We start from the raw sequence: 16,305 nt of genomic DNA on the forward strand, positions 1-16,305 counted from the left end.
AGCAAAGCGAGTGTGTTGCTTGAGGTAGATTAGCTATGTCTGTCCAAATAATAATACGCACATAACCCTTAAAACTCTGTCTGTCCTCAAGGTGTATTCATGTGTTCATCGATAGCTGAAAGTGTAGGGAAGAGGAAAGTGTTCCTGAGATGTTAGCGTGTAACGTAAGCGCTGACCGTTTTTTTCTGCAGCTGACAGCTAACCCTCAGAAGCCAAAGCAAAACTAGGCAACACTTTCTCATTAAAATAATTTCTAAAGGTCAGTGCTTGTGCACATTCATGTGAGGATCTGGAGTCCACCAACTGACAAAACTGAACTACGGCCACCACTTTATGTCAATGTCAGATTAATATGGGCTGCCTAGGTCTGAAAACAGGATTCAACTATCTGTTCACATCTGGCTTCCCTTCCCATCAAATACAGACTCATTATATAGCACCCCTGAGAGCAAGGAGACAGCATACCACGGCTGGTGACTGAGGGCAAAGATGGAGGTCCGCTGGCATTTTGTACAGTGTTTTCTGGGCGGGCCCCCGGTGATTACACAGAATTGTAGACAAAACGCCACGTTTTAGCACTTTTCCATTCACAGTGAATTTACTAATTTTCCCTTCATTAGATTCTTTTGTTATTCTTTATAAATTAGATTAGTAAATAATTTTAATCCAGCACAGTGTCAACACTTTCAGAATTTAATTATTTTATATCAGGCCTATACTCTTAATTATAGTCTGTTGGTAATATTTGTATTAGTTTGTTTTCCAGAATAAAAGTCAAAGTCTCTGTGAATGTAAAATCTGTTTGAGGAGATTATAAATGAGTTATTCCCTCATATACAGGACAGTAATCTGAGTGGTCCGATGGTGGACCAGTAGTGGTATACATTCAGTGGTGGTCAGCCTTTTTACGACAGTGGACCGATGCTCGCTATGTGGCTCTCCGCTCGGGGGAAATGCAGCTCTAATCTCCGCGTCTTTTAAGGTGGAATGGTGTGTTAGAAGATAAAAACGACTGTTGTTTGTACGCGGTTGAAGTGTAAATTGTCTGTAAGTGCTTATTCACTGCTTGAAATACCACAGAAACTCATTAGTAACTCGAGCTGTTTACTTTTTTAGCACTGGCGCTAATGCAGTTAGCCGTCCCGGAGTTAGGAGGCATTTCCACCTTAAATAGCGTGACCAGATCTGAGATGGTGAAAAAGAGTACACTTCTCGCGGGGGAGATAAGCTCTCGCCCCTCGCTGCCGTTGTATACTCAGCTGACCCTGTGTGTGCTTTTAGGTCCTTTACACCTCTATTTGCTACACATGGGAAAACATGGGAATTTTTTTTTTTATTAATCCGAGAACTTATATTTACGTTTCGGCATAGCTGCTCCAGATGAGGGTGGGTACATGAGCTTTGCCTGACGTAAACAAGGACTACTGACGTGCAGACTGACCAATTAAATGTTTACAGAGAAGTTTATCGACCAATAACGGTAGCTCTACAGTCAGCCCGTCCAATCAGAAGATTTTAGGCTACTTCACCACGCCCCCTTCTCAAGCGAACCAACCGGAGTAGGGGAGGGCGGGACTATTTTGTGAACGAAACGCTTCTCGAAGTTCTATGTAAACTCTAGAAATACAAAATCACGGACGTTTGTGAAATTCCGCCCGGACATTTTTTTGTCTAAAAAAGAGAATATGTCCGGGTAAAAGAGGACGACTGATCACACTACCTTAAATGATCCGAAACTGCAAAAATAAGTCAATATTTCCCACAGGAGCAGGAACAACGCGATATCGGTTCGTGCTTTTCAATGTTTGGAGTAAGGTCCGTTGTTGTCTTCATCAAACGCCTTTCTATTATTAGGAAACACATCCCCTCTGTAGCACCATTATCCATCATTAACTTTTCCAGAAACAAACAGGTAGCGGTCTGTGGAGTGATGAGCTTTAAATCCAAACTGCACTGGATTCAGTGTAAAAGGACTGTTAATTAAATAAGAAATTATCTGCTCAGCCACCCATCCTCCACTACCTTAGACACAACAGGCATGTAATAATAGGTCGGTAGTTAATGACAAGCTGGGGATCACCTGCTTTAAAAATGGGTGATAAAACAGCAGTTTTCCAAACCTCTGGAAAAACCCCTTGAGTTACAGGTGAAGCAAAGGACTCCTTTAAGGACTTAAGCATTGCAGAATCCGTCCTATAGTAATCTTTAGCCTTAGTAGTATTAAGAGAATTAATTATCCTAATTACTTCACACATCACTCTGAGATATTACTAAGACAAAACGTAGGTTTAGAAATATCCACTAACACTCTGTCATCTACAGGGGCAAAGCACTGTGCAATCTCCGCTACCGAACCAACAAAATGTCGATTAAAAGCTTCAGCAATTTCCATCGCATCTTGTACCATTCAGTTTTAGCAGCAACTGTTTTGATGATCCATGGGAATTAACACACATTAACTTAATAATATGCTCTCAGATCTTTTTGGTATTGCCTCTAGCCTCTCGAATAATATTGAGAAAGTCTAAGGCAAACTTTTTTTATCAATTCTTTAACAACCCTATTCCGTAATCTTATACATTTCTGTCTATCAGACTACAGTTTAGACTTCAGTGAAGTTTTTAATGCACTGTCCCTCTCTTCCATAAGCTTCTATAGCTCTATATTCATCCAGGGTCAACATTTCTGTTGATGTTTCTTTACTGGAGATCTTTTCATGAAATTATGGACTATGCTCCTAATTCTGCTCAGAAACAGACTACTATCTTCCTCTACACTTCTCCCCAATATTATTTAATTCCAATTTATTTGATTGTATTTCTGATTCAAAATTCCCAAATTCATTTTTTAGAATCCTAAGTTTCTCAAGAGATTTAGTGTTTTTCTTAAATCTTTTCAATCCAGTGATAAAGGTGTGTTCGCTACACTCTTTGGCCTAGTACTAAAAGTTAAATCGATCTGTGTCTGAGCTGATGTTGTTATTCTTGAAGGTCCGGTAATAAGCCGCGTTAAATCCATCTTTTCTGTAATTCTTTTTAAGCACTTCCTGTTTGTCTTGTCTTCACGGTTAATATTGAAATCACCCAGAACTAACATTTCATTTGTAACATCACATACTTTAAGTAACATTTTAAATTCATCACATAAACCATTATTAGAAGAAGGTGGACGGTTTAACACAATCAGTACAAATGACATCTGAGATGAGTGATAAATGTAGGCCAGTACACTCCAAATCTGCAGTAGACAAACGTATCTGGCCACACTGTATATAATCTTTTATGTAAACCATTACTCCACCACCTCATCCTTCAAATCTATCCCTTCTGAACAATTTATACCCAGGTACATTTAGTGCCACAGTTAATGAATGCTTATTTAACTATGATTCTGTTAAGCCCAAGAAATTTAAACTGGAATCACATAAAAGATGCTGAAAGTTCAGTCGTGGAGGCAAAAATACGAAGTGACCCGAGAAGAGGCAGGAACACACACCCCCCCCCCTCCTGTGGCTCTGCGTCCCACTCGCATTCAGCCATGGAGGAGTGGGTAGGAGTCAGACTTTGTTTAAATCTTTAAAACAGTGGAGTTTATTTAGTTTCTATTTATTTCACCGTTCTGATTTCTTCCGTTCCTGAGTTCTCTCCATCTTCAGGAGGCAACGGTTCTCTTCGTGTCGTCCGGCCTCCGAGAACATTTAATAAAACCTCAAAGGGACATTTGCATAAAAGCCGGTATTAAAAAGCATGTAATAACGAAGCCACATCTCCAGCGTCCCACGGAGGTGAGGAAAGAGTCTATTAATGAATTTATTAGCCATCGTGACATAACGGGGATTCATCTACGGCTATTAATTATTCATCCATTAATTACAGCACTTAATTCTTATCTAAAGACAGGATGAGTGCGGAAGAGAGAGAGAGAGAGAGAGAGAGAGATGGTCCTAGGTGAGGTGTGTGTGTGAGAAAGAGACTGTGTGTGTGTGTGAGTGACTGGGTGTATGTGTGTGAGAAAGAGACTGGGTGTATGTGTGTGTGAGTGACTGGGTGTATGTGTGTGAGAAAGTGACTGGGTGTATGTGTGTGAGAAAGTGACTGGGTGTATGTGTGTGTGAGTGACTGGGTGTATGTGTGTGTGAGTGACTGGGTGTGTGTGAGAAAGTGACTGGGTGAGTGTGTGTGAGTGACTGGGTGTATGTGTGTGAGAAAGAGACTGGGTGTGTGTGTGAGTGACTGGGTGTATGTGTGTGAGAAAGTGACTGGGTGTATGTGTGTGTGAGTGACTGGGTGTATGTGTGTGAGAAAGTGACTGGGTGTATGTGTGTGTGAGTGACTGGGTGTATGTGTGTGTGAGTGACTGGGTGTGTGTGAGAAAGTGACTGGGTGTATGTGTGTGAGAAAGTGACTGGGTGTATGTGTGTGTGAGAAAGTGACTGAGTGTATGTGTGTGAGAAAGTGACTGGGTGTATGTGTGTGTGAGTGACTGGGTGTGTGTGAGAAAGTGACTGGGTGTATGTGTGTGTGAGTGACTGGGTGTATGTGTGTGAGAAAGTGACTGGGTGTGTGTGAGAAAGTGACTGGGTGTATGTGTGTGTGAGTGACTGGGTGTATGTGTGTGAGAAAGTGACTGGGTGTATGTGTGTGTGAGTGACTGGGTGTATGTGTGTGAGAAAGTGACTGGGTGTATGTGTGTGTGAGTGACTGGGTGTGTGTGAGAAAGTGACTGGGTGTATGTGTGTGAGAAAGAGACTGGGTGAGTGTGTGTGTGTTTGTGAGAGTGACTGGGTGAGTGTGAGTGACTGTGTGTGTGTGTGAGAAAGTGACTGGGTGAGTGTGTGTGTGTGTGTGAGAGTGACTGGGTGAGTGTGTGTGTGTGACTGGGTGAGTGTATGTGAGTGTGAGCTGACCATTAATTTCTGCGACACACACACACAAACAGAGTAGCTGATTTGAAGCTGGGACAAAAATATCATCTGATGACTCTGCAATGTGAAGAGAGAGACCACAGCAGAAAACAGAAAGGAAAGAACGATGACTAGAGAGAGATAATACTCATCATTACACTGACGACGAGAGAGAGAGAGGGGAAAGAGAAATCACCAGAAAACAAGTGAGAATGGGTGGAGGAATAAATCTGTTTTTCTTTCGTTCTGTTTTTGTTCTTGTTAAATTTAGCCTTTCTCCGATCTCAGAGAGTAGGGTTTCAACCACACAAACACACATACGCATACACACAAGCACACATACGCATACACACAAACGCATACACGTGCATACACACACATACACATACGCATATACACACACATACACGTACACACACACACACGTGCACACACACACACATACACAAAAGAAAAAGCCACGCAGCCTCACACAGAATTCCTACAGAAGCCCAGTGTGATTTTCTCTTTGTCTTTGTGTGTGTGTGTGTGTAGATGATGGGAAGAAGCCTGACTCGAATGCCTGAAGCTGTGCCACATGATTTTGCTCTGGAACACGAAGTGTGCCCTGTGTTCAATTAAAGCCATACTTCAGAAAGCTCCATCACTCCAGAGCACACCGTTCCACTACTCTACTCCCAGTGACGAGTGAGCTCACACTCCTCTGGATGACTCTTGGCATTGGGCACTGTGACCCTTCCCTTATTTCCCATTAGTATCCCCCCTCTTCCCCACAGTGGAACACAGTACTGTTTCTTAATGAAACGTCTGTGACCTGCTTTGGTTCAAATCCCACGAGCCCCACAGCAGTGTTCTCCCCCTGTTCACCCCAACCCCGAGCGCACAGCAGTGAGGTGCGAGGAGCAGAAGCTCTGGTTTTTAGCCGTTTTCACTGGGTTCTCTTTCTTCTCAGTTTTTACTCGGTGCTCTTATTTCTCCGCGCTTGTTGTGCCTGTTATGCTGTGTTTAACCTCGTCTTTGCGCTCTCACATAAACGCGGGTCCAGCGCTGTGATTGGACAGACTCAGAGGAGGGGGCGGGGCCATTCTAAAGTCTCTGCACTTGACATAAGAAGCGGAGCAGAATCAAAACGGCTCATTTTATCCCGTGTTTTCTGACTCAAGCGCCGCACAGAAAACTGACTGGGGTCTTGCTAGTCATGTCCCCTTTAATTAATGAAGTAAGTAATTAAATGTAACAGTTGTGTGGTTAATGAAATGGTTAATGAAATGTGGGGTGTGTACAGTTTCACTTTGTTATTCCCTCCAGCTCTAAACGGCACTGATCACGGATCAATGCTATTGATTAACAGATGCTTTTAGTCCACAGCTGTGTGTGCGTGTTTGTGTGTGGGATGGTTCTGGTGAGTGGGTTGCTCTGTAGACTGTTAATGTGTTCTCAGCTCTGACCTTCAACAGTAAAATCTTGTGCAGGAGCACAGAGCAAACACACATACACACACACATCATAATATTGTTGACACAGATATTCAACTGCACATGAGCCTATTTTCAATATGTCCAATGCCAATCTTGGTCTAGAGGGGTACAACTCTACCAGGTATGGGTCTGTGGAGCTGGGGATGATGGAGCTCTGTACAATACCTTTGAAGCTAGTTGGGTTGATGTTTGTGATGTACACCCTTGCAACCATCAGATATAATTCCAGCAACCACATAACAACTACCTGGAACACGGCCTCAATCATGAATGCCACTAAGGAACAATTTAGCAACAACCTAGCAACCACCTGGAACACTTTAGGATTGCTGGAGCATGTTCTAGAAAATACAAACCTCTCGCTACCCCCTAGCAACCACATACCAATATCATATAAACCAGTAAAATATAACCTAACAAAAACCACAAATACCATGGGAACCAACCTAACAACTACCTGGAACACTTTAGGGATTGCTGGAACATGTTCTGCTGGACTAGAAAATACAAATCTCTGGCTACTCCCTTGAAACAACCCGCATTACTATAGCAACCCATAAAAAACAGCCCAGCAAAAACCCTGAATACCATAGAAAGAGACCTAGCAACCACATGGAACAACTCAGTGATATTGGGAGATGTTTGAGCATATTCTTTAGGATTAAAAATTCAAACAAATTTTAAACTGACATATCAACCATCAGCAACACCATAGCGACCATGGGAAACAAACTAGCAACCACCAACAACATCATTATAGCAACCACAAGGAACACCCTAGCAACCATCTACATTACCATAGGAAGCACCAGCATTAACTTAGCAACAATCAGCAGCAGTATTAAACCCAAGAAAATCCACCTGGCCACTGAAACAGTACCATAGTAACCATCATTTTTATTCTTATATCATATATTCTTCATTTTTATATCTTTTGTACAACACTTTGTTTTAGCTGTTGGTGTTTTTTAAAGTGCTCTATAAATAAACAAAGTAAATCAGCATTAACATAGCAACTGACAGCAACATTATAACACCCACCAAAATCACCTTGGCAACACAAAGAAATACACTAGCCACCAGCAACAAAATGGCAACCACTTTCAACACCATCGAAAGAACCTGCAACACCTTAGCCACCAACTGAATCACTATAGCAAGCACTAGCAAAGCCATAGTAACCACCGAAAACAGCATAGCAGCCATCAGCATTACTCTAGCAACTACCAGCCACATTATAGCAACAACCTGCAACATTCTAGCAACACAGGAAACACTTCAGTAAACACCAGCATTACCCTAGCAACCACCAGCAACACCATAGCAACCACCAGCATTACACTAGCAACTACCAGCAACATTATAGCAACACAGGAAACACCACAGCAAACACCAGCAACACAACAACAACCACCAGCAACACCATAGCAACCACTTAGCAACAGCCTGGAAAATGTATAAAATACCACAGAAAGCAGCCAGTGAGTCTAGGTGTGTGTCTGTGTTATATGTTCTTAAAGCTAAAATTGCTGGAGTAGAGCATGTGTGTGCAGTGTCCTTTGAGGGTGTGTGTGTGTGCTCTTTAAGCTGTAAGTGAGTGTGTAGAGGTCTTCCTGGTCCCTTGGTGATTTATGGTTGATGCCAGCACACCGCTAACAAGAGCAATAAATTCACTCTCACTACAGTGTGTGTGTGTGAGAGAGAAAATGCCCACAAATTACAGCATGCTGCAAATAACAATTCATGTTTTTTTCTGAAATCATTCACCATAAACATGCTTTCTCTCTCTCTCTCTCTCTCTCTCTCTCTCTCTCTCTCTCTCTCTCTCACACACACACACACACACACACGCACATACATACAAAAGGAACTGACCATCGACCTTTGACACTGACATGCTGTCTACTGACCCTCAGTAATGCTACATTCATTTCCCTGGCGTGTGTGTGTGTGTGTGAGTGAGAGAGAGAGAGGTAAAGTGGGAAAATAGAAACAAGAGACATACATATTCAGGCATTAAACACCATCCCTTCACACACACACGCATTATACAGACACATTTTCTGAAAAAGAGGGTGAAGATTACTGTGTGTGAGTTGCCCTTTCCAGTCCACAGCGTCTCTTTCTTTTCTTTCTAAAACACTATGACGTATTCACAACTTTATTACTTTATTCACCTTCATATGCACACACACACACACACACACAGTGCTGTGCCCCTGAACTCCGGCTCTCTTATTTCTCTTTTCTTTCTTTCTTCTCTTCATCTCTCTCACCTTTATTCCAGTGTGCTGCATAAGTGTGACCTCACCACCTCCTCCACACACACGCACCTCCTTTATCCCATTTCCTTTCTCTTGGTGAGTTATTCTTTTAAACCTACTCCTGCTCTTCGGCCCGAGACACTGATGAGAAACACACAGTAGTGTGTTGTACACTACATGTTCAAAACTTTGCAGACAGACCTCAAACTGGAGCACCATCCAGTCATAGTGGTGTGTTTGTGTTTTATCTAGACCTCACTGATAATTGTGTGAGGGCTGAATACCAGCTCCTCACAACACAGTTCCAGAAGCTAGTGTAAGGTCTTCCAAGCAGGTGTCCACAAACCTTTGGACATGTTGTGTCTGGTTGATGGACAGCAGGTTGTGTGTGTGTGTGTGTGTGTGTGTGTGTGTGTATTTGACAGCATTTGAAGCATCCAAGTCAGAAAGAACAACCCTGAACATAATAAAAATCTCAGCCTCATGTTGTTCTTTGGATTGAACATGACTCCGCCCCCTGTTCTCACAGATCAGTTTTCCCACATTCAGCTTTCGCTGGAGATTTTCCTTGGCCACTGAACCAAGGAGCATTCCCCCGATGGAATGTTATGAGCCCCTGCTGTGAGTCGGATAAAAACAAATGTGCAAGCTGCTGTAACTTCAGAGATTTTACAGGCAGCGAGTTTGTGCTGGAGCTCTGCATTTCATAGTGATTGACAGGTCTCCCTGACCAATCAGCTCTGCAGTGTTTACACCTCACATTTAGTACCTTCCTGGCTCAGTTGGAATCCTAAGTGAGCAGGTACGAAAAAGTGCCAGGTTCCAGGACCAGTACGAGATCTGGCCAATGGAAAATCAAGAGTCGAGTTGAGTCAAGTCATGTAGATTCCATGGAGTGGAAATCGAAATTACACCCCTCATGGCAGGGGGCGCTGTAACAAGATCAGTGTTACTCACTTCACTTTTCAGGGGTTGTGTAGGCAAGTTTGTCCACATCAACCAACCATGAGGTTTATCTAAAAACAATATTACAAATCATGACATTGTCATGGTGCATTGTCGGGCACTGGAAGCAAGTAGGTCACATTCTCTGTGTGGAAAAGCACTGCAACAATAGCACATCCATCTCTAAATCCCTTAAGAGCAGCCGTCGCTCACAGAGATCCAGCAGGAACCAAGGCAAACGAAATCTTAACACAGTCCAGACCAGCTGTGGAAACACCCAGCATATACTGCCTAAGATTGTGACCTGGAGAATACACACCATCAGATTATCTGGAACTAATCATCTAACATCACTAGCTGACCTTACTAATGTTACTGTCGCTGAATCCCATCAAATCCTGACAGCAATGTTCCAAAATGTGGTCTAAAGCCTTCCCACAGGAGTAGAGACTTACACTCGCGATGGCAGAATGTATAAATGTAAATACAGCATGCAGAAATGTCAACAGTGCCTTCAGGTGCACTCTGTCAAGCAGTGTATGTGTTTGTGTGTGTTTGCCAGCTTTTGAATCATACAGCTTTGACAGCTTTTGAATATGTCTTGTTACGTCAAATTACGCTGGACCTTCTCAGGCAGGAGCTCAACACGTGATTAACCAAATAAGGCTGGGTAGAATTTGCAAACGTTAGCATAATTCCGCATGCAAATTAAAAAATAAAAAACCTTGCAAGAGCATACCTGTCTCCTCGTCGATGGTGAACCTGCCGAGACCGCTGCCATCTCGTATGGAATACTGCACTTCTCCATCTCGTCCGGTATCCTCGTCCCGAGCCGAAACCTGGAGCACAGACGACCCAATTCGAACGCTCTCCTTTATGGATCCGTTCAAAGCGAAGTTGGAAAAATAAGGAGCGTAAAGGTTTTCGTTCACATCCACCACCTCCAGCTCCACAAAACTGACTGAGAGCAAAGAGACGGGACGTCCCCGGTCCTTTGCTCGAACAGAGAGGTTGAAGAATTGCTGGGTCTCATAATCCAGTTCCTTTGTTAACCGAATAGCTCCGCTAACCTTATCCACCTCGAAACGACCATCGTAGTCATTGGCAAGTGAGTAACGCACTTCCCCTCCTGGTCCCAGGTCTGGGTCCTGCGTATCCAGCCAGGCGATGACAGTTCCTAGAGGTAGATCCTCAAGAGCCCGGGCACTTACTGTGCTCGGAATGAAGGCCGGAGCACAGTCGTTTACATCCTCAAGCAAGATGCTAAGTGTAGTAGTGGAATACTGCTGAGCTGTGCGCTCTGCTCGATCCCTGGCCTCCACCTTAAGAACAAACATCTGTGTGTGTTCACGGTCCAGCTGGCCGGCTACATACACAATGCCACTGGAGCTGTTGATGCCAAACTGGGAAGTGCTTGTCAGCAGGGAATACTGGATCTCCCCATTGGAACCCTGGTCCTTGTCCGTTGCTTCCACTTGAATCACTTCCGTTCCAATCGGAGTGTTTTCTGGGATTCGTGCCTGATAGCCAGTATCCCGAAGAAACTGTGGAGAGTTATCGTTCGCATCTTCAATGTAGACTGTGAGAAGACGCCAGGCAGATCTCTGAGGTTGGCCCAAATCATAAAGAGTGAGATTGAGAAGGTATCTGTCAGTTCTTTCCCGATCCAAAGAGAGGAATACACTGATTACTCCGCTGAGAGTGCCGATGGTAAAGCTGCTATCTGTATTGCCGCTAGAAATGGCAAATAGCATCAGGCCATTAAACCCAGTGTCACCATCATATGCTTTGACCCGGAAAACACTCGTGCCAACGTCAAGATCTTCCCGGATGGTAATATCAGTGGGGAAGGACTTGTCAAACATTGGTGTCTGCCGATTCACTGAGAACAAATCAATAAACCCTTCCTCCAATTTGGGTTTGCTGTTGGCTTTGGCCTTCCGCAGCAGCTTCTCAGCAAGTTTCTGGGCAACCCGAGTTTCCTTGCAGCTGAAGCTTTTGGGTGGGGATTTGCCTTGAACCACAGATATGTTAACAAACATTGCATCCGAGAAGTTCTCCCCATCCGTGGCAGTGATTTTGAGGCTAAAGCTATTTTTGGGGTTGGCCACTGCAAGAGACCGGCGAAGGGTCATGACTCCAGAGTCGGGGTTCAAATCGAAGAAGCCGTTCTCATTGCCTGAGAGGATCTTATACTTTACCAGCTCTAACTCATCAATATCTATCGCCGACATAGTGGTGATGACCTCCCCAACTGGCAGGTCTCGGGACACCACTCCAACACAGTCCACTTTCTCGAACAGAGGCTGGTTGTCATTCACATTCTCCAGATGCACAGTGACATTAATTTCGCTCTCTCGTCTGTAGGGGGCGCCCCAGTCTGAGGCTCGCACCACAAAGTTGAAGCTCTCAGAGGATGATTCAAAGTCTAGTTCTTGGGTCGTAGTGACAGCACCGCTGAACTGGTGGACGGCAAACGGAAGTGGGATAAGACTGGCCATGCTGTATGTGATGTATCCATTCTCGCCATAATCTGCGTCTGAAGCAGTGACCGTCACGATGTTAGTTCCTATGCTGACACTTTCATTGACAAAAACCTCATATGACTGTTGCGCAAAAATGGGCGCATTATCATTGGCATCTTCCAGGGACACACGGACCTTGACCCTGAGCTCGCTGTCAACTTCCATGACCTCCAGCTCAAAGACCTGCTGTGCAATCTTCGTCAGCCATCGGGACGTGCTAATGACACCCGTCATAGTGTTGATGCTGAAGAATGCAGAGTCTGCAGAAGGCGTCAGGATGTATTCGGCATCATCTGGCTCAGGCTGGAGCTTCACTGCCACTAACACAGTACCTGGAGGCGCCACCTCAATCAAGCTGACCTCATACATGTCCTTCTGGAACCGGACTTCTGCAGGGCTCGGCCTGGAAAGCTTAAGGCGTATAACTTGCACTGGAGAAAACTTCTGTGGTGTACCTCGATCTCTCGCTTGCAAGCTTAGGTTCAGACCGAATGGGTAACTATCCCAGTCTAGACTCTCAGGAGCTCGAATAATGAACTCACTACTGCCTCCGTCTTCCATGGTCCCTACTTCAGGTTTCTCAACTCTAAAGAAATCAAGAGGATCCCCAGCTATGATGCTAACATCCTCAATCTCTCCATTAAGTCCTTCGTCTGCATCTTCAACAGTCACCACTGCCACAGCTGGTGCCTTCTCAGCCCAGACTGGTGCTAATGTTGCTACATGGATCTCTGGAGCATGCTCGTTGATCCGTTCTACATGGACAAAAAGTTTAGCAGTACTACTGACCCCGTTATTGCCATACAGTTTCATTCCACGGTCCACAGCTTGGATCTCTAGGTCGTAGCGGCTCTGAACATCAATGTCCAGTTTGCCACTGAGGGAAACAACACCACTAGTTGGGTGGACCGCAAACAAGTCCATTCGGTCTTTAAAGAAATAATAAAACTCGCCATTTGAGCCTGTGTCTGCATCCGTGGCGGTCACCTGGGCTATGCTGGTGCGAAGCGGCGTGTTCTCTGCGATTGTGACGGAATATGTGGTTGGGGAGAACAGGGGACGGAGGTCGTTCATGTCCAGAACCTGGACGTTCACTTTAGTCCAAGCCTCTAGTGTGTCGCCTTTCACTGAGGCTTTTACAGTCAGCTGGTAGCTGTCCTGGATCTCACGGTTCAGAATGGCAGCATTGCCTCCTTTGGTCCGTATCCGGAGGAAGCAGAAGTCCCCTAGCGTGTACTCCTCCGCCTTGAAGAAGCCTTCATCATCGCCGGATGTGATGCGGAAACGGACTTCCCAGGAACGCTGCGGCAAGGGGACACCCATGCGGACCTGAAAAACAGAAGCAAGTAACAACACAAAGTTACAGAGACCAACCACAGTCACAAACAACAAAAATCTCACACTGCCGTGAGGACACACATTTACCTGGCTGACGGCATAGGTCCGAGCCGCAGAGTTCTCGTACACAGCTGCGTGATACAGTGGCTCCGTGAACTGGAGGCGGGGCCTGTCGCCATGACCACAGACCGGCAAGGGCGGAGTCAAGCATGCCAGCAGGGCCAGTGGGAGGAGAGCGGCCCTAACTCCCGGCCAATGGGCCATGGTCACTGCCCTAACATCAGCAGAGCCATTCTACAGAGAGACAGACAGAGAGAGGTTAGTGACATGTATTTAGTATACACAACATCCGACAATTTCCCAAACCCCAACGTAACCTCCTGGCTAGGAGTACACACAGTGATAGAGAGTGTTGTGGCTCAAGAGAAGCTTCCAGTGTCAGAACACTGCACAGTGGTGGTGAATGGAACCAGATGTCCTCCTCTAAAAGCCCCTCACAGAAAGTGAGGGCAGTAGACGGTGGGGGGCAGTGGACAGTGGTGGTGAATGGAACCAGACGTCCTCCTCTGAAAGCTCTACAGTCCTCTACTGTCCATCATCATCATCGTCATCATCATCATCACTCCGTATAAATATCTTCAGGCGAGTGGATGTCACCGGTGGAGGAGGTGGAGAGAGAATTAAATCTTGGGTGTGTGTTGGAGAGGTGGAGACGTCTGGTTCCATTCACCTCCACTGGAAAGAAACCTGAATCCACACATTTCTCTACAATCAGCCACTTCACACCAACACACTCTCCATCACTGGAGATTATGGGGGAATTCTGGAAATTTGGTGGAGTTCCCCGATGGTGTATTGATTACAGAGGCCAAAAGAAGGAGGGGCTTGAGTGAAGACCAAGGAAACCACAGGATCGATGACATCACAAACCAATCCTCGAAATGGATATGAACAGACAATTACACACACACACACACACACAATTACATAGTAGAGAAAAACCAGAAAGGGAACGCGATTCAGAAACAAAATAATTACACAGCACAGAGATTCAAAAATACATTCATAAACACACACACACACACACACACATGATCAGTGCGTTTAAAAAAGAAAGCTTGAAAAAACAATGTTTACCAAAAACCTGTGGAATCAGCATTGTGTGCAACCCCCCCCCCCTCTCGTCTCTGTCTCTCTATCGTATTTCTCCCTTTCTCACTTTATCTCTCTATTTCTCTCTCTCTATCCATCTCCCTGTCTCTCTCCCTTTCTCACTGTATCTCTGTCTCTCCCTTTCTCTTTCTCTCCCCCTCTCTTTCTCTCTATCTATCCTTGTTTCTCTCTATCATCTCTCTCCATCTCTTTCTCTCTTTCATCTGTCTCTCTCCCTCTATAGTATCTCTCCCTTTCACACTGTATCTCTATGTGTCAGTATGACTGTCTGTCCATTTGTCTCCCCCTCTCTCTTTCTATCCGTCTCTCTCTCCATCTTTCTCTCTCTCTCTCTCTCTCTCTCTCTCTCTCTCTCTCTCTCATTTTAGACTCTGATTGTTTTTCTGCACACCCTGAGGGACGATGCGGCTCTGCTCCAAATCACACACACACACACGACCAGAGACACACACACAGCGGAGCTGCTACTGCACCACAATGGTCAACCTGAAAATGACTCAGCAGGACATAGACACACACAGAGAGGGGGAGGGGGGAGAATAGTCCAAATACAAAAAGGTGGAGGTCAGCATGTTCGGATTCTGTTTATATTTAGAGCCTGGTGGTCTCACTCTGCGGAGTGACACCCCTCTGTAATGAGGGACATTAGCTGGTTTAAGCTGCACTTTCTGCTGATACAGAGTGTGTATGGGACCCTCTGGAGCAGCTGCACATGAGCCTACAGTCACACTGGTGAGTGCCGAGAATCAGACACCGTGGTGTAAATCTCGTGTTCTCTGGAGAGGTGGAGCTCCTTACACTTCCTCTGGGATGAGTCCGAGTAGTGTGTGTGTGTGAGAGAGTGATCCATAATTAGTTCCCAACACCATCAGCTCTTCACAGCAATGTTCCAGCGGCTGGTGTAACCCCTCCCTGAAGAACAGAGAGTTGCTGCAGTGAAGAGAGGAACACACTCCTCATCAACACCCTTCAGTTCAGATACAAACGTCTGGAGAATAAAGTTTCTCCTGTGTGTGTGTGTGTGATTTAAACTGACTGGCACCATATGCTGCAGAGAAAAGGAAGGTGATAGAGACCAAAGCTATTTCCATAACACAGAGAATACTGAATGAGGAGTGCGTGCGTGTGTGTGTGTGTGTGTGTGTGTGTGCTGTTAATTGCAGGTCGATCATTATTCCCACTAGCAGTGATATCAGACTTGCCAGTCTGAGCCAACACACACACCTTTTTAGGCCAACGTCATCCTACTGAGCAAACACCTGTGTGTGTAATGTGTGTGTGTGTGTGTGTCCTTGACCACTGTGATAAAATATAGAAACAGCCTTTAACTGCATCTGGCTGAGAGACATTCACATGTTTACTAGAGAGAGAGAGAGAGAGAGGGGTACATCACCACCCCGTCTCATTCTCTCTCACACACACACACACACACACAAAACAGTTTTCAATCAAAAAGCTGCAAAGCACTGACAGATATAATTCTGAGAGTTAGGATCTCACTGTGTGTGTGTGTGTGTGTGTGTGTGAGAGAGACAGAAAGAAACTAAATGCTGTGTGGTGGTGAATAACTCCATCGGATGTGATTAACTCACTTCAGCCAAGAGCAGAAATCTGAGCTTCATTCACCACACACCCACACACACTTTTTTATACGCCACTTTCACACACAACAGAGTCAG

At 45.0% G+C, this 16,305-nt stretch overlaps 1 protein-coding gene across 4 annotated transcripts in view; it reads right to left on the reverse strand.

Moving 5' to 3' along the window:
• The window catches only part of fat3a (FAT atypical cadherin 3a), a 106,446-nt gene that overhangs the window by 49,510 nt on the left and 40,631 nt on the right, over nucleotides 1-16,305 (reverse strand). For 3 of the 4 annotated variants that reach the window (XM_066666758.1, XM_066666759.1, XM_066666755.1), the window contains exons 3-4: nucleotides 13,541-13,747; nucleotides 10,330-13,444 (exon numbers count right to left, since the gene is read on the reverse strand). In XM_066666758.1, the coding sequence (XP_066522855.1) occupies nucleotides 10,330-13,444; nucleotides 13,541-13,717 (3,292 nt within the window). In that variant the 5' untranslated portion in view covers nucleotides 13,718-13,747. Of the gene's footprint in view, nucleotides 1-10,329; nucleotides 13,445-13,540; nucleotides 13,748-16,305 lie in introns of those variants that run through there. The other variant, XM_066666760.1, reaches the window with a different exon arrangement.

The sequence above is a fragment of the Hoplias malabaricus genome, chromosome 1, assembly GCF_029633855.1.
Source record: "Hoplias malabaricus isolate fHopMal1 chromosome 1, fHopMal1.hap1, whole genome shotgun sequence".
Taxonomy (NCBI): Eukaryota; Metazoa; Chordata; class Actinopteri; order Characiformes; family Erythrinidae; genus Hoplias; species Hoplias malabaricus.